Source organism: Bicyclus anynana, chromosome 21 (genome assembly GCF_947172395.1).
Source record: "Bicyclus anynana chromosome 21, ilBicAnyn1.1, whole genome shotgun sequence".
Lineage (NCBI taxonomy): Eukaryota > Metazoa > Arthropoda > Insecta > Lepidoptera > Nymphalidae > Bicyclus > Bicyclus anynana.
In genome coordinates this window covers 3,407,601-3,427,335 of record NC_069103.1, presented here as the reverse complement: position 1 = coordinate 3,427,335, position 19,735 = coordinate 3,407,601, and the positions used below count along the sequence as shown (strand labels likewise).

The 19,735-nt window shown below is 36.2% G+C and overlaps 1 protein-coding gene across 1 annotated transcript; it reads left to right on the top strand.

The window, feature by feature from the left end:
* The first annotated feature begins 3,555 nt into the window (after positions 1-3,555).
* On the top strand, positions 3,556-19,303 carry LOC112047213 (aldo-keto reductase family 1 member A1). The gene is made up of 6 exons (XM_024084242.2): positions 3,556-3,754; positions 10,401-10,581; positions 13,197-13,384; positions 17,149-17,387; positions 18,261-18,411; positions 18,957-19,303. The coding sequence occupies exons 1-6, from the start codon at positions 3,683-3,685 to the stop codon at positions 19,113-19,115; spliced, it is 990 nt and encodes a 329-aa protein (XP_023940010.2). The 5' UTR covers positions 3,556-3,682; the 3' UTR covers positions 19,116-19,303.
* Positions 19,304-19,735: the final 432 nt, after the last annotated feature.

Here is a 19,735-nt window from a genome sequence, read left to right as displayed (position 1 = left end):
GCAGCGTATAAAAGGAACAAACATACACACACATTTACACACAAACTTTTGCCTTTATAATATTAGTGTGATGTAATACACGTGCGAAGCCAGGGCGGGTCCCTAGTTATACATTAACCTTCTTCTTCACTTTAGTTATTAAAAAAACCGCATCAAAATCCGTTGCGCAGTTTTAAAGATTTAAGCATACATAGGGACATAGGGACAGAGAAAGCGACTTTGTTTTATACTATATGATAATGTTATTATCATTATCATATAGTATTAAACAAAGTCGCCACTGACGATCAAGTAAGCTTACATGCCCGCAGCGCTCTAACGGCTTGACAGGCGATAAAACTGATTGTGTGTTGGTCGCTACGCGCATGACATCATGCCGATAGCACTGATAGTGAAAATGGGCTACTGCATATTAAGTCAACATTTCTAATAATTTCTATAGAACAACCGGTGGAAATTTAAACTAAGATAAAAATGTGTATGTTTGAATTTTACTTTATCTCTCAAAAACTACTGAACATATCTATTATTTGAATAATACTCTGCACATAGGTATAGACAGTTTATAAATTGCAGTAATCTTCTAGTAAAACATAGGTACCTAGTAACTGACAACTGTAAAGCGAAGGAACAGCGGCTGCAAGGTCGTACGTTTCGTCCCGGCTGCATAAGAGAAACCTTGACTTCGAATCAATGTCTATTAAAATTAACAGGAAGTAGGTATTTGCAGTCCGTTTCAAACTCGTATTGTTATTGTTAACATTGACAAAAAAATTCGACGACGCGCTTCACAGCGCACTTATTGGTAAAATATTGTATACTAGCCGAGGCTCTGCGGTTTCACCCGCGTAGTTCCTGCTCCCGTGAGAGTATACGGGGATAAAATATAACCTACTAGCTGCCGCCGCGCGGTTTTACCCGCGTGGTTCTCATTTCCTTAGAAATACGGGGATAATTAGCCTACAGCCTTCCTTGATATCTAACACTGAAGGAATTCAAATCGGACGTTCCTGAGATTAAGCGTTCAAGCAAACAAACAAACTCTTCAGCTATAAAATATTAGTAGACACTCACAAATAACGTGGCTTTGTAGTGGTAAAAGATTTTCCTAAATGAGTTTAGTGGATCCAGAGATTACCCCTACAGACCGCAAACTTTACCTCTTTATTACTAATAGACTCCCCGCGGTTTCTTACACCACTGGCGACTAGACTTGATCATCATTATTAACAAGCCAAATTCCGAGCACGAATCTCCTCTTAGAATGAGGCTAAATTAAATAGTCCACCATAGGCCACTGGGTCGCTGGCCCATTATTGGCAGACTTCATATACGAACAAAAATAAGAAAATTAATCTCAGAGCAGGTGTCCACACGATATTTTTTCTTCACCGTTTGAAACGCGGGATTTTTAAAATACTTAACTGAAAAATTGGAGGTGCCTTGGACCGGATTGGACCATACGCCCTCTGAAGGCAGAGGTTGTTATATCCAGTGGGATTTCACTGCTTAGCTTAAATAAATTACCTACCGGAGTAGTCGTCCGTGTTTACTGCAAACATCTGCAATCGTCAGTTATTTATTGTTATCTTATTGTGACAATCTCCACTGCCTTTGTTGTCCAACCGTAACAATTATTGGCTTACAATCCTCTTTGTTACCTTCAAGTGCTTACGGTCCGGTTTGAGAACCAAATAAAGGCACTTGAATGTTTAAACCCGTATTGTAGTTTAACTATAAGTACAGTAGATGTCTCTGTTGTGGTTAATTACCTTAACCGCGGTTAAGGCCGGGCTCAAAACGAAGAGGTTTCCTGTTTTATCAGCCTAATCTAACGCTATCGTTGAGCTGAAAATCTATACAAATATATTTGACGGCATCGGTGGCGCAATGGTTTGGCATGAGGAGGTCCTGGGTTCGATCATTGGCCGAGGCTTCAGCCTTGGCTAGTTACCACCCTACCGGCAAAGACGTACCGCCAAGCGATTGTATTACTTAAATCTCAATAACTCCGCGGTAAAAGAGTCAGGCTCAACTCGAAGAGGTCTCGTGTTTTATCAACTTACTTTATCGCTGTCGTTGGATTGAAAAAAAATCTATATCTATGGACTAATATTTTAAAAGAGGTATTGTTTGTGGTGTTGTAGGGGTAATCTATTGATCTTCTAAGCCGATTTTGAAAATTTTTTTACCATTAGAAAGCCACGCATTTGTGAGTGTCATATGCTATGCCTGTAGCCTTTGATTTGACACTCGCTTTGTAGCCGGTGATCACAATCGGCATCGGTATCGGCAATACGCAAGAATACGGGGATAGTAGATAGTTACTCAAAGGGCTAAAAAGACCCATTAAATATGAAGTATTTTTAGCCTTTAAACTGATCAGAAGGTAGCACATAGATACGATATTAGTTTTTGCTTGGAAGTCGGCTAAATTTTTTATTTTTTTTTATTTTGTTGTCTGACTAGTGTTATCGCGCTCTTTCATTGGGTTATTGTGAAAATTAGCAAAATAAATCAATTAATTGTATTCATTGTTTACAAAAGGGATCAAGTCAGCATTATCTGCTCCACCCTCGCCTCGAGGTGTTAAATATGTATGGTCACAAGTAACCATACATGTTACTCCGCCGTTTCGACGTGCATCGTTGTAGGTATAAGTACCTTGATTTATATATTTAGACCTGTGAGAGTCTCATCTGATTGATCGCCAATTTAGACCAGCTTGGCTAGACTGGCTTACCTCGAGGGAGATGATCCCGAGAGACTATGTCAATTCGCTGTATATATAGCGTGGCATCGTTAAAAACTTCAATAGCGTGAGTTAGGACTCGCAATGATTCGTGTTGTATTTATTACGATATGTCGATAGATGGCGTTATTAGGTTGCACATTTTCTTATTGCCAACTTGCCACACGATGATTTATGTTAATTAACTTACATTTTACAAGAAATTTAAGAAAATAAACACATTAACACTATTAATATAAAGGCAAAAGTTTATGTGTAAGTGTGTGTACGATTTAGCTGAAATTTGGAATAGAAATAGATTTTACTTTGTATTAACAACATACCTAGGCTACTTTTCATCTTGGAAAAATCTATGGTTCCCGCGGGATTTTTGGTAAACTGAATTCCACGCGGACTAAGTCGCATGCGTTCGCTATTAATGAATAAACTTAAAATCAATGGTTCTCGTTCCCATATAAGTTCAAGGTTGTTGACATTCTGATAGGTACGTACTTACTCGTAACTGATAAGTTAGGTATCCGAAATAAAATATATATTTATACTGTGCCGATTGTGTCGCAAAGTATTTCTGCAATGGCAATATTTTTAAACGGCGATAACAATTATTTTATCAACAAACTGCGACATTTATCTTATTCGGATTACCTATGTAATTGAAACAGTAAATAATCGTGAATCATTAAGATTATACCCTCTTACGTGGTTTATAAGGTTGAAAGTTAAACTTAAGCCTTTATATCAAGGTTGTATTGCGAAGTTAAAGCTAACGGTATTATTGCTGGCAGCATACTTGTACTTCGTTCGTAGTACATTGTACAACGCGCCGGTAGTTGGTCGAACCTTTCAAACCAGTCTGCGTTGTTCAAAAGAAACATAGTGCTGCGTTTGATTAATTAAATTAAAAGCTCAATAATTCGTAAACATATAAATATGTCGGTACCGAAATACTTCGAGTTGGAAGGTGGAGATCGTATGCCGCGCATAGGATTTGGAACTTGGCAGGTAAATATTTGTATCATCTTAAATCAGTATTAAAAGTTTATTTGCGCGAAACAATTGATAATATCTTCTCGTTATATTGATTATGCATTAAGTACAATGTCTTACCGTCAATTAGGGTTGCCAACCGTATTAAAATATTATATAATATTATATTATAAAGTATTGTACTATGTTTCGGGTCTGCGTACTATATACTCTTGAAGAAATAGGTATATAGTACGCAAAAATACTATATTTTCAATACTGAAATCTAACGAATAAAATTTCCACTTAGAGCTTTATAAACATGAGTTTTTGACAAATGCGTTTAGTCTATCCGAACTTGTTTACCATATTGATTTAAAACCAAAAATTTTTGAAAACCAAAACTCTTTTGGTTTTGAAAAATTTATTTATTATATTTTCAGAAATAAATATAGTTTTTTAAAAATAAATATCGATTTTTGCTTATTCCATAAAATACCTACTGTATTTTACTTCCGCGTACTATATTTTTTATAGCTAAATCCGAAAAATACTATATTTTTCTTGAAAAAAATTTGGCAACCCTACTGTCAATAGACATGCGAACATGAAAAATAATATACGAAAATATATAAAACTAGCCGACATCCCGCGGTTTCACCCGCTTAGTTCCCGTTCCCGTAAAATACGTGATTAAAATATAGCCAACGATTTTTATACTACAGACATGTTATGTGCCTGCAAAATCACCGCAAAAAGTGAGCCGCAGTGCGCTCAGTTGAGTACGTAGCTAATACTCCACACATGCACAATTTTGTGTTTAATACCATTATACAATTATTTAATATTTTATGTATATACAGTTTGTAAAGTTCCTAAATAGACAGCTCGACATTGTATATGTATATTTAGGTATTATTTATTTAAATAACTTTCATTGTTTATGAAATGAAAGGACTTAATAAAATGGGGTCAATTAGCTGCTTTTGTTCGCCACAGTTTTGACGCGTTAGTGACATATCTATACTAATATTATAAAGCTGAAGAGTTTGTTTGTTTGTTTGGAACGCGCTAATCTCAGGAACTACTGGTCCGATTTGAAAAATTCTTTCAGTGTTAGATAACCCATTTATCGATATCGAGATAGGCTATATATTATTCCCGTAACGGGGAACGGGAACCACGCAGGTAAAACCGTGCGGCGTCAGCTAGTCTCTATTATAAAATCTTTCTTATCTAATACACTCACAAATAACGTGGCTGTCTAGATCTAGTGGTAAAAGAGTTTTAAAAATCAGTTCGGTGGACCCAGAGATTACCCTCTACAATACCACAAACAATAACTCTGTAAGTCTATATGTATCTATATAGTATAGTACTCGTACACCCGTATAGAATAGAATTCTGTATCCTGAGATAACTTTGTCAACATTTTTCTGTAGGGAAAAATAGTATTTTTCAGACTGTAAAAATATAATAGGTATATGCTTATGGAAAAGGTAGTATTTAATGGTAAATGCAACAATCTCACAATACGCGCTGAATTGAGAAACTCTTCCTTTTTTTGAAGTCGGTTGAAAATGGAAATTTTCGGTAATTATGGCAATTAATATTACTTACATGGGTAAGTAAATAAATGAACTCGTGAGAAAACTCACAAGCCCTTAAAAAAACAAGTAGGTAGAAAAATTAATTGTCCGTGATTCCGTCTTGCATTTACTTAGGTGAGGAGGCAATCGTGTGACTTCACGGCGTTTGTCTATCTAATTGACTTTTCCGATTGTTTACCTAATCCTTAATTAAAAACCCGAGTTATCTGTTTTTAAACCGGTTTCTTATTACATAAGTAATACAAAACTACCTTTAATAACTTTAATAACTGTTATCTAAAATCGCAAACATAAACATAAACGCTAAGTAGATAACCTACCTGTTCAACTTCAATGAACCTATGTAATAACCACTCAGCAACGAGGTCTCGCGTAGGGTTATCACGATTTTCGAGACAAACTGTAGGTTTCTTTATAAAAACAAATATAGGTAGGGACACAAATACCTACTTAATATATTTTTGTGAAATATATAACAAAAAATAGTAACACATTAATTTTGAACGGTATTTACAATCTAATTTATACATCGATGGTTATTCAATTAACTATTACCAAAAATGTTTTATACTATAGATGTGTTAAGTGCCTAAAATCACCGCAAAAAGTGATCTAAATTCGTACTACTTTTATAAAAAAATATAGTACTTACGCTTAAAAATAATAGTATCATATGGAATAAGCAAAAATCAATATTTACTTTTAAAAAAAATAATATTAATTATTTACCTACTCATGGTGTATTTTTAATGATTTATTTGTCTTGAATAAGCGTGTCAATTGCTTTATCACATCTGATTTTTATATTTTTGAAAACCAAATACTATTTTTTTTTTATTTTATTGTTTAATGTTGGAACGCTAATCGCTATTGCATCTGTCGAATCATATAGATTTAAAATGAAAAGTTTGTTTGTTAGTTATCAACGTTGAAAATATAGTATTTTTGCGTACTATATATTTTTTCAACGTACGCATACCTAAAATACAGTACAATACCATATATTATAGTACGGTTAGCAACGCTATTGCCAAAGGACATTGAAATTATATTATACAGATGACGATGATTGTTTATTGAATGGATTAACATACAACCTATATTATATTATTACCTTAACTATTTATTATTAGCTTAAACGATCTAAGTATTCATGTTCTGTGTATTTAGTTCACGTGAAAACCCTAGGTTACCTACTTAGGTCGGTAATCAGCGTTTACTTAAGTAAATTGCATTGTGTCCAGTCAAAAGTTATCATGTAGGTACATATCTCGTTTAACTAAGTGCGGTTAGGTAGGTACCTGTTCATGATTTCGCTGATATTGCTAAGAACAGATTTGATTTTAATTTTAAAGATTATACAGCATACCTACAATCGTTGGTTAAAATTAACCAACGTTTATTATATGTATAATACAGATGTTACGTGTCTACAAAACCCCCGCAAAAAGTGATCCGAATTTAGCTACTCCATTGAGCGCGCACATGCACAATGGGGATGATGACTAGGTTTGAATATATTGATTTTTATGATACATTCGAGTAAATAAGGTCAATGTTAACTAATTTATACATAAAAAGCAAAGATTGCCTGGATATTTGCAAAACAAATAAGATTATAAAATTTCAAAATCTATTACTTTTTTTATCGTAATTAGATGAAAATTCATACAGTTTTAGCTTCCTTTCATTAAATGTGACATTTTTCCATAAATGAACTATAAACATAAACGCACAAATTACAAAGTAATTTTGTTTGAACGCCCATACAAACCTAACGATCAGCGAGCCAACGACGTCACTAAATCGTGCCATTTTGTATGGGGCGTTTTTCAGAGATCCGCGGCAGCGCCGCAAATCTGACCCTTTAAATCCCTGTAGCTCCGAAAGTAATGATCGCAGATACCCTGTTACTTTTAACAAAATTGCTTTGCTATTAGTATACTCTTAATTTATATATAATTTAAAAAATTGTCATCATCCCTATTGTTTACTTACATTATAAATATTAATTACTTTTTAGTTTTTTACACTTCCTGAACACACAACTCGACATTGTAGACAACATATAGATTTACGAGTCGGTAGGTAGAGAGTCAATATTTAGGTATTATTTGTTTAAATATCTTTCGTTGTTATTATATGCGACTGAATGAAATTAGAACAATATTGGCCACCTTTGTTCGCCTGTTTCGAAGCGTTAGTGACATATCTAATAGCATAAAATCTTTGAAAGTAACTTTTTAATCCCTTTGCAATACAGAGGCAAAAATTCTGAAAATCTTGATTATAATTAGAAAAATAGTTTAACTACTAGGTATGTGCCAACTCATACTTTATAAATAAGTAAGTACATAGCGATTGACTTGTATCTCGATGTTACGGAGATAATAGGTATAAATACCTAACTACCGTAACCTTCATGAATAAAAGATGTTTTCAAACGCTAGTACAATACAAATTAATTATACTAACCTATCGTATCTACTACCTCACGTTTGTTAATCTTTTACGCCAAAACTCCTGCACAGATTTGGCTGAGGGAATACCTCAGACCAATTATTGTATAGGACCTGCCTCGCTAGATGTTACTTTTCTGTCAAAGTACCTATATGATCAACGATCTAATGCGATTTTAACTGTCTCTATAGAATCGATGTTAAATAGGTGTGATCGTGTTCGTCGGTTATAGAGCTCCGTAAAAATACCTTTATGTGTAATTGAATTGTGTAAAAAACGGGCAAAAAATTCTAGTTTAGTATGAGATATACACAAAATCTAAGCTCGTTTTCCTCAGAAAATGACAGACAATTTTGTTCGTGACTATGAGTGCGATGCAGGTCCTTCTATAATTGGTCTGAGGGGAATACCTATCCCCTGCACAGGCCTACCCTAACCATCCGGCAATTTACTTATATCTAAAAAAACTTGATAATTCTACTTTAATAATAATTAATCATTACCTACTTTATCAAATAAATGTTTGCTACAACGTTTAACGACATTTTTAATTTGTCCACAACGGGAAAAAGCTAAAATTGTTGACCATACAGCCCGAAGTTTTTGAAGGCTTTTGATCGTTTTCTTGTTTGTTAAGCTTGTTACCTTTGATTATATAGAATAATCAAAGCTACATACAAAATAATAGGTACAGCATCAAATGTTACTTTCGCTAAATTTCGCGGCGAACATTTTGCCCTAGAAGAGTGATAAAAATATTTTCTCTTCTAGAAACATACTTTTATTTTTTTTTAGCCAAATATGATAATATGATGTAGGTATAAATACGGATCTGGTTAAATAATTATTTCGCCAGATCCGTATTTATAATAACATCTCCTTAACGAGTACTTAGGTACTGTTATACGTGGGTATATCTACCTAGTTATCCTGGGCCGGCGAAAATATCCATCGTTTTCGTTCCCCCAACGTTATAGGATGGATTGAACCAATGGATTGAGATAAGTAGGTACTAATAAACTGAATATCACGTGGACTGCTATTTACTTACATATACTTACGGAAACGAGGTTTTTTTAATTAAGGCTTTATTTTACAAACTGAACGACAAGATTCTACTACCTTTGGACAGCACTGATTCATTTCAACATCGTTTTTATTAGAACACTCTACGATTTCCTTTTTGGGTTTTTTGAACCTCTCACATTTTATTTTCCTCATCTTCATGTGTTTTTTTACGTAGTTTTTGAAATTTCTCCACTTGGATTTGTTGAGTTTTGTAGCTGAATCCGCGATGACGCAGGGTCGCTCGCAATGTGACGAAACGTATTTGCTGTCGGAGCAACATGAGCATTTGCCGCTGCAGTAGGAGTATGTTTCGCTTGTGTCATGGTCCCCACTGAAGGGCGAGAGTCCCCTGGATGTGGAAGCAAAGCACACACTCCCCTGGGACCATTTCCTACTAGTGCTGTTTATGTTTTCGCAGCAATTGTTCGGGGACGACATATTTTATACAAAAGCCAAAAATTCGGCCGCCAAGAAAACTCTCTACCTCACACCCCATTTTAGTTTACCTATTAAAACATTGTTTAGTAATTTTGTTTACTGATACAATTGTCTCTATTATAAAAAAAATGCGGATATTTTTAGTACACTGTCATTGACTCAGTCACTAGCAAGGATCATTTATTTTCTCTATTACTCTATTCTAGTGTATCCTCTTTTATGAAATATCATTATAATCATCATAGAATTATAGGTACTTGTACCGACTCGTAAATCTATGATAGTCAATGTCCCGAATGCTAATAGCAAACAGGGTCCATATATTATAGTAAGGGAGCCAAAGATATTTTCAAATTAAGGTACTTGTGATCGCAGATATATAAAGGAAGGATACCTTCGTGTTTTTGAGTATATTGGTGGGTTTAGTATATGAATTAGTCTCGAATTTTATATCGTGTATCTTCTCCGACCAAGGCGCGTTTTCGTCCGCCCCTTAGATCTCCATAATCTGGCCCATAAAAATCAGTTCTAAGCGGACATATCTACTAGATTTAAGCAAGAGTAAATGACTACATCTAATTCTAGGCTAGAAACTAGGTGCAGCCGCATAGCCAGAACCTAAATCTGGCTGTGACATCTTACTAATGTCTTAAAGGCGAAAGATTTTATGGGTGTTTGTTACTCTTTAACGCCGCAACTACCAAACCGATATGACTGAAAATTAAAATTCTCAATTCGAACATAGATAATATCATGGATTAACACATAGACTACTCTTTGCCCCGAATAATTAATGGTTTCCCGAGATTGTTACTCTGTAACGCCGCGATTATTTAACCAATTTAGGTACCTGAAATTTGTATTGAAAATAGATTACCACATAAGTTTTCCTGAAAGAAATGGTTCCTGCGAGATTTTCGAATTCCTTCACGCAAAATTACTGACTGAATTTGGCTGTTATTTGGAAAATAAATGTGGAAACCATATCGCGGGTATCAGCTAGTAAACTTAGAAAGGTAACCTGACGTCTCAAAAATGGCTGTAATCTAAGCCTACTTGAAATTAAAAAAAAATCGATTTGACTCCTACATCCTTTTCATGTACAGGCTCCAGGGGATGTCCTAGAGAAAGCAGTGGAGGCAGCACTAGAGGCTGGCTACCGGCACTTCGACTCAGCTCGCGCTTACGAGAACGAGGATGCTCTCGGGCGCGCGCTCAACCGGTGGATCGGAGGAGATCCCGCCAAGAGGAAGGAGTTGTTTGTCGTCACTAAACTGCCACCACCAGGTATGCCTATACGTAACTGATCTATAGTATAAAATTATCATTGCGTGGCACGCGTCTTAGACCACTGGCAACACAATCAATAGCGACACGACGTCTTCGCAGTTCCTAAATAGTCAAAGTGGGCAAAGGTACCAATATTAGGTACACTATCCGAAAATTAACAGAATGGTCATATTGCGTAAAAATACTTTAGATTGGACAAAGTAAATAAAATATGCCATTATGTTATGGTTGGAAGCAAAATTAAACTACACCGTTTAAACCATAGATTTACGATTCATAATTCTATGGTTTAAACCGTGCCGTGCTGTTACGATTTTTATACCAATTAAAGTGAACACTTCTTTACCCACGTTGAGCACTTTTTTGGGGGGGAAATCTTGTGTTCGCGTCACCGACATACTTAAGACTGCGTGGTAGAAGACGCGCAGTGTGCTGTGCGCTTTAGACACTTTTTGGATGGGTGAAGTCAAATTTTATTACTATACTACTATGGTGAGGTGTTTTTATTTCTTTTTCTAAACTGCGTACTTAGCTTTTCTTTTTATGTAGTAGGCAGGTACGTATATACTATCAGACACTCTGAAATTGATCCACGTGAAATTCTGTTTACATAAATCCCGCAGTATCCCGTTTCACAGAATTTCTGTCTGTGGACCTTAGATATTGGATACAATGATTTTCTTCTACATTATTTAATAGGTCCCGACTGTTTTCTAATTTCTTTCTACACTTCTGGACTGAGCTTGTTTTTTTCCTTTTCAGTTTTTTATATTTTATGCAGTCGGGTTTTTTAGTTTAATTAATTTATTTATTTGATTAAATAATGATTTCATTATGAAAGTAGTATTATTCAGATTTTTTGCATATAAGTAAACTGCTGGGTGGTTAGGGTAAGCCTGGGTCTGGGATGGGCATTCCCCTTTATTTTATAATATAAGTAAACACAAAATTATACATATGTGTACACTCAAAGAAGTCGCTAAATTCAGATTATTTTTTGCGGTGATTTTGTAGGCACGTAACATGTCTATAGTATAAAATAACATACGTAACTTGCGTTACTGCGATTGCGAAGATTGATTTTTTTTTTATTCTTTACAAGTTAACCCTTGATTACAATCTCACCTGATGGTAAGTGATGATGGAACCGAGCTAACTTGTGAGGAGGAGAATAAAAATCCACACCCCTTTTGGTTTCTACACGACATAGTACCGGAACGCTAAATCGCTTGGCGGTACGTCTTTGCCGGTAGGGTGGTAACTAGCCACGGCCAAAGCCTACCACCAGCCAGACCTGGACCAATTAATAAAACCTCAATCTGCCCAGCCGGGGATCGAACCAAGGACCTCCGTCTTGTAAATTCACCGCGCATACCACTGCGCCACGGAGGCCGTCGTTAATTCGACAAAGTAGCTTGACCTTAAGACCTAACCTTGTTTTTTATTGCTATCATACTAACTACTATTTATATAGCAAATGGTACACGTGACCAAACTTTTTACACAAGCAAGCAATTTTACCAGCCGACAAAATCCGGAAATCAAATCAATTGTTTGCATTTGCAAGGCTGTCTGTTCACAACTTCAGGCCAAGTTTCAATGACGAGACTAATTTCATCTATACTAATATTATTATAAATAGGAAAACTTTGTTTGTATGTTTGTATGTAGTGAATAGGCTTAAAAACTACTGGACTGATTTTGAAAATTCTTTCACCCTTCGAAAGCTACATTATCCACAAGTAACACAGGCTAAATTTTATTTTGGAAAAAAATAGGGTTCCGTAAGATATTTGCATTTTTCGTACACAAGGTGTAAAAAAATCAACCAGAAAAGTTACTTATATTGCGTACGCTGCCTAAACTAAAAAAAAAGGAACCATAAAATTTTGTAATCAATTGTAGATCTTATAAATATCTACAAAAAAGTCTGCGACACACTATACCTATTTATGTCGTGTGAGACACAACAACCATTTTTTTATTTAAAAATTTTCAAGGGGTAGGGGTAGGATAGGGGTAGTTGAAAGTTTACATCGAGTTTCACGCGGACGAAGTCGCGGGCGTCCGCTAGTTAAGACAATCATAAAACCAGTAGGTAGGTAATATAATATTTGAGATATTTGAGATATTTATTTACTTAGCATCCATGCACTTACAAATTGTTTATATACGTAATGAACTAGGCAAGGTATCAGCTATGCTCAAGGTATCGAGTATCTACTCATCATTATCATCATTATCAACCTATATTCCGCTCACTGCTGAGCTCGAGTCTTCTCTCAGAATGAGAGGGTGTAATCCACCACGCACGGCCCAATGCGGATTGGCAGACTTTACACACGCAGAGAATTAAGAAAATTATTTGGTGTGCAGGTTTCCTCACCTTCACCGTTTGAGACACGTGAATCGTGATATTTAATTTCTTAAAATGCACACAACTGAAAAGTTGGAGGTGCATGCCCCGGACAGGATTCGAACCTACGCCCTCCGGAATCTGAGGCTCAGGTCATATCCACTGGGCTATCACGGCTCTTGAGTTGAGTTGAGTTGAACTTGAGGCACGGTTGAGTGACTAAAAAAGTTTATTTAAAGAATTTGTATGTTTCCAGGCAATAAGGCTGAGTTAGTGGAACAGTACTTCGAGGCGTCACTCCGCGACCTTGCCTTAGACTACATCGACCTGTACCTGATACATGTACCGTTCGGCTTCGAACACGTGCCGGGGGACCTGCATCCCACGAACCCCGATGGAAGTATGAAGGTGGACTATTCAACAGATCTTGTCGCAGTGTGGAAAGTTAGTTCTTACTACCTACTACAACATTTAATCATCATCATTAAATCAAACCACATTTGGCTCACTATTGAGCACGAGTCTCCTCTCAAAAAGAGAGGGGTTACAACGCTGGTACAATGTGGATTGGCAGACTTCACACACGTAGAGAATTAAGAAAATTCTCAGGTATGCAGGTTCCCTCACGAAGATTTTCCTTCACCGTTTGAGACGCGTGATATTTAATTTCTTAAAATGCACATAACTGAAATGTTGGAGGTGCATGCCCCAGACCGGATTCGAACCTACGCCCTCCGATCGAAAGTATTTCTTCTTCTTCATATTTTTTTGTTTGTTGTTTATCTTCCGTTCATAGATATATTCCGAGTACTCTTTCTAAACCCCACAGTCTCTATTTGTTTCTATTTATTATACTCTTGATTCAAAATATTGAAAATATTTTTCAAAATATCCTCTTTGGTGTAGGGCGGAAATCTATGGCATTTACTTACAGAAATTATTTTTGATTTTTTAAATACAGACCAAAAATGTAGATACTCTGTCTGTGATTACTAATCTGTGGACTAAATCAAGTTAATGATGTGAAACCAATTCAAATTATAGAAATATTATTAATAAAATTTACTGCTTATTAAAGACCAAAACTGAAACCAACAATCATGGGTGTGTCTTTCCTAAAAAATGAAATTTCGAAAGTTGAAGACAAAACGCAAAAAAGGAAAGTCCAAAGTCGTGGATATCACACTGATGCTATATACAAGGCATGTAGTTACCCTAATCATCCTGCAAAAACTACAGCATCCAACAAAGATAAGACCAGCTCAAACGTTAAAAGCGAACATATAACAAAACGTGACAAATTTTCATGGACAAAGATTTATCGATCCCCAATATTGACAGCGAAAATCAGCAGCAATGATTATTTATCACAGTTTGATAACATCATTTCAAATGCTTCTAATGAAACGCCACTAGAAAAAATAGAAGCAGTCATCGATCAATCGACACCTACACAAGCTAACTTACAAACATCAATAACAACAATACCAAAATTTAAGTTAAAGATGTGTTCTAAAATAATGCCCAAGTTATTATGTCCATGTTGTACAGGTGGAGATGATCAAGTGGAAGATAATAATGTGCCATATAATAGACACAATACAGCAGATTCCTACGAAAGTATTGAACTGCGACCTAATATCTCACCTCTTTCTCTCGATTTAGATGCTTCGCTTATGAGTCTTATATACTTACAGAGAAACACTAACCAAAACAAAAATCCTAAAATATACCCAAAAATTTTAACTGCTATAACATTAAAAGAGCTTATAAATTATAATATCTCTAACCAAAGTGGCTAACGAACTTTTCCTCACATAAACTTGTACCTTTCGCTCCCAATTAAACTCTAGCAGGATTGTAGCAGAAAAATAAAGCTTTGACGTATTGACAAAGCATCCACCATTCAATGTCAATGTCGAATATTTCAATCAAAATTAACCATGATGTCCTTTGGTAATCATAATTATATATTTTATACGAGAAACATAAAATAGAGTAAAAAGTAACAGAAATTACAAAACTCTCATAATGTATATTTTTGGGTGAATACATTCTAGTATATTCTAGATCAACTTGAAAAATTTGGGATAAATAGCCATGGTAACAACGACAACCGTTTTAAGACAGGCAACCAGTGTATGTAGAGGATGTGAATATAGTCGAATGACATCCGGAGCTCCATCTCGAAGACGAAAAGGATGCTGCGCTAAATTTTGCGGTTTTTGCAAGTATGTATTCTGCTGTGGGTGTTGTAAAAACAAAAATCGTAGTACAAGGCCATCAAAAATAACGAGAAGTGTCCGTGATGTTGAATATACAAGACGAGGCAAAGGGTCCAAGAATAGAATGGATGATGTACGAACTTTTAATAAAAATAACGAACTGCAAACCTACTATTGTAACGTAATACCCACAACAATGCAGTATATTGCTATGAATTCACAGCAGAAAATATCAACGTCGAAACCATATTCGCTACAATTATACAATGACTTAAATAAAAATGTTCAACCAGCCAATCCAATATCTGCAATACATGACCAATCTAGTTACAGTATCGACATAAACCAGAAAAATGACGATTGTTGTGAAAGAAGAGTTAAAGCAAAATCGCTAGACCAAAATTCAAAAAGTTCATTGCAAAAACCTCTGGAAAACATACCGCAGCAAAAGAAAAGAGAAAAAAAATTTACTCTCTCAAATCTTTTTTGCTGCTTCAGGATAAATGAAAACCAGGGAGAAACTTTGCAAAACTCAAAAACATCAAGGCCCACTAAGAACTCTTCTGTATGTAATACCCAGATTGACAGTCCATACAATCCCAATTCTAAGCAAGAGTTTGACATATTTTCATGCGGTTTACAAATATCAAATTCACAAATTCCAACATCTGAAAGTAATTTTAGTTTAAATTTGAGACCACGATTTCCTATAGAAGAAAAGCCTGCAGTTTTTCAACGGAAGTTCTTCAATTTAACGAACAAATTTAAACTAAGGAAACCTTATAATAGAAACTCTAAGCAAGACACTGTTGTTGTACTTCGAGTGTATAAGCAATATAGTTCAGAGACGTGTTCCATGTTATCTACAAAAATCAGTAAAACATTCGTAAAAATAGAAAACCCGTCAGAAAGCATGTTTTATCCTACTATTGAAGCGATCACTAGACCTCCAAATAAAATATGTGGTATAGGCGAAGTTGGTTTGAAAATGTAATACCTGACTGATTTCGGACAAGTAAAACATAATCTTCATTGCAAACTTTACTTACATTTACAGACGACAACAAGATCTTACTTTCAACAGCAAGATTTCCTTTTAAAGTTTAATATAACCTACTTTAAATAATGTAAACAGAATGTAAGTCAAACATAGGGAGAGGAGAGTTCCCAACCGCAGGCAATGTATTTCTTAAAACAAACACTTTCAAAATTGGGATGTGACATGAAGAGAAATGTGAATTGCATGAATGCGTACGTACCTCCATGAAGGTACCCAGTCGTATCTATAGTCAAAATACTAAAGGAACTCAAGACAAGATCCAAATGAGGTACCAAGTAGACATTTTTGTTACCTTTTCTTACAATAACCGTCGTTATTAACTTTTGACAAGCCATTTAAAGAAATATTTTTACTTGCGGGAACTTACTTAGTGCCTAGTTGAAACTTTACCTGTCCAACTTATTTTTTATCTGATTGTGTCCTTAGCGCGGTTTTGATCGAGCTAAAAAGCATCGCCTGATGGGGCCCGAAGGCAGAAGAAAAAAGAAATGCGCGGACTCTCTAAGGGCGACTCTCTCCTTTTTTTTCATTATTTTACAAGCTAGCCCTTGACTACAATCTAACCTGATGGTAAGTGATGATGCAGTCTAAGATGGAAGCGGGCTAACTTGTTAGGAGAAGCACGAAAATCCACAACCCTTTCGGTTTCTACACGGCATCGTACCGGAACGCTAAATCGCTTGGCGGTACGTCTTTGCCGGTAGGATGGTAACTAGCTACGGCCGAAGCCTCCCATCAGCCAGACCTGGACAAATTAAGAAAGTCTCAATCTGCCCAGCCGGGGATCGAACCCAGGAACTCCGTCTTGTAAATCTACCGCGCATACCACTGCGCCACGGAGGCCGTCAAAAAACTTGTATAAACTTGTATAACTGCAGCAATTTTGTCCTAATTCTATGTTCTAGCACTGACATATTTTTCAGGAAATGCTCAAAATAAAGGAATCTGGTCGAGCCCGCCATGTTGGAGTGTCAAATATGAGCGAGGAGCAACTGAACAGATTGAGCGCTATTGGGAAACCGGAGTGTTTACAAGTGGAGGTCCACGTGTTGTTCCAGCAGAAAGAACTGATCGCAGCTGCCAACCGGCTTGGGATTCCGATCGTGGCATACTCTCCTCTGGGCTCCAAGGGACTAGTAGATATGCTGGCAACTAAAACAGGGTATTAAAATATCATTTATTTCTAGTAAATACTACCTGGGCTTTTGTACAAGCATTTCTATATTCTAGTCTGTCAGTGCTTAGTGAATCTACCATTAGTTTGTAAGGCAGATTCCGGTGAGAATAGTTTACAAGAAACTCGGCAGTCGCTCTTTTTCTTAATTTAAAGTTTTCGGACTACTAGGAAATGAAAATTTCTGAGCGTCGGAACGAGATAATGTACCACGCAATTTGTAGGACATTGTGGATGTTAAGGTGTAGAACTGTATTATGCAACAGTAAAAACAACAGCTGGTTTGTATCATTTTTTAAGAACCTCGTTATTCATACAAGTTGGGAGGAGGGTAGTTTATCAAAAGTTGTTACTAACCAGCTGTTTTTTTATTCATAGTTGTGTCTCAAAATATTCTTGCTTACTTGCACATATGTGTTCTGTGCTTGCACATTTATGTATGACTAGCGGACGCCCGCGACTTCGTCCGCGTGAACTTCTCCCATTTTCCCAACATTTCCCTTCACTGCTCTGCTCCTATTTATTGTAGCGCAATGAAAAGTGTACTATAACCTGCCCAGGAGTATGAAGAATAATTGTACCAAGTTTCGTTAAAATCCGTCGAGTAGTTTTTGTTTGTATAAGGAACATACAGACAGACAGACAGAGAGACAGACAGACAAAAATTTTACTGATTGCATTTTTGGCATCAGTATCGATCACTGATCACCCCCTGATAGTTATTTTGGAAATATGTTTCATGTACAGAATTGACCTCTCTACAGATTTATTATAAGTATAGATATAGATATCCATGAACGTTAATAAAAACTTTTCGCAATCTATTTGAGGTACTTAGCAATATATTTTCCTCACAACCAGGCGAGACTATCCTAGCCTCCTGGAGCTGCCCGCGGTCGTGAACATCGCGAAGGCACACTCTCGTACGCCAGCGCAAGTGCTTCTGAGATTCTTGCTGCAACATGGAGTAGCTTGCATTCCAAAAAGCACGGACCCTACGAGAATAAAACAGGTATGGTGATTTTTTGAAGACGTTTTGGCCATTTTTTTCACTATTGAAACATGTTTTGGGTGGTAAGCGACGGTTTGTTGGTAGACGGGAGTGTCTATGTCGTGAGGCAATAGGAGAAAGCATAGTGTTTTCTCTTGTATTACTCTAGATAATTTACCAACGCGTTTATGCTGTGCTGACGTCTGCAAACCAAAGCGTTTATTCGATCAAATACTCAAAACCAAACCGACTTCCTGAGTTAGTGAGAGACTATAGGAATGAAGACAGTTTTTTTTAATTGTATTTAAAGGAGTTTGATAATAGTAAAGCAATTTTGTAGGATATCTGCGATCGTTACTTTCGGTGTTACTGGGATTTAAAGGATCTTATTTGCGGCGCTGCCACTGCTGGACGCTGGACTGACGACACCAAGCGAGTCGCTGGATGCAGGTGCCTCAGTATCGTGATGTTTGGAAGTCCCTCCAAAAGGCCTATGTCCTGCAGTGGACGTCCATCGGCTGATATGATGATCATATTACGCTAATTAAATGCTTTGTATTTTCCAGAACATTTCTCTGTGGGACTTCGAGCTAAGCAAAAATGAAATGCAAGAATTATCAGCACTAGACCGTGGGGTGGACGGGCGCATCTGCGATTTCAGTTTCTTTAAGGGTGTAGAGACACATCCTGAATTCCATTTCAAGAATATGAATAAAACGAAATAAGATAAACCAATCTCATATTTGTGTTGACTCAATCATCACAACAAATTCAATATAATACGTATGTCTACGTAGGTGACTTATTTAAGCAAATGTATGTAATAATGACTTGTTTACGACAATCAATTCGTTGAAGAAAACATTTATCTATATTATTTTACTAATATAAATTTTACTGGTTGACAAATTTACATCTTTGTTTATTTTTTTTACCGACTTGAAATAAATAATTGTTATAAAAATGGATTGTTGAACGTTAGTCTAGTTAAAACATACAAATGGCTCATAGAATAAGTATCTTCAGAGGTTATTCAGGAAACATCCTGTATTAGATCGATAGACCTAATGGCATCAGAAAACCTTTAATGTTCATGAGGAGAGTATGTCTTTTACTTGAGATGGCAAATATTTTTTATTTCACAACGCTTATTATGCACTACCGGTCACCCGCGACTTCGTCCGTGTGGATATCAATGTAAACTTTCAAACCCTATTTCACCACTTTAGGGGTTGAATAGTTTAGGGGGGGATAAACATCGTGAAACCTGCATACCTAAGAATTTTCTCTATGTGTGAAGTCTGCACATCAAGCTTTGGGCCAGCGTGACAGGAGACTCGCGCTT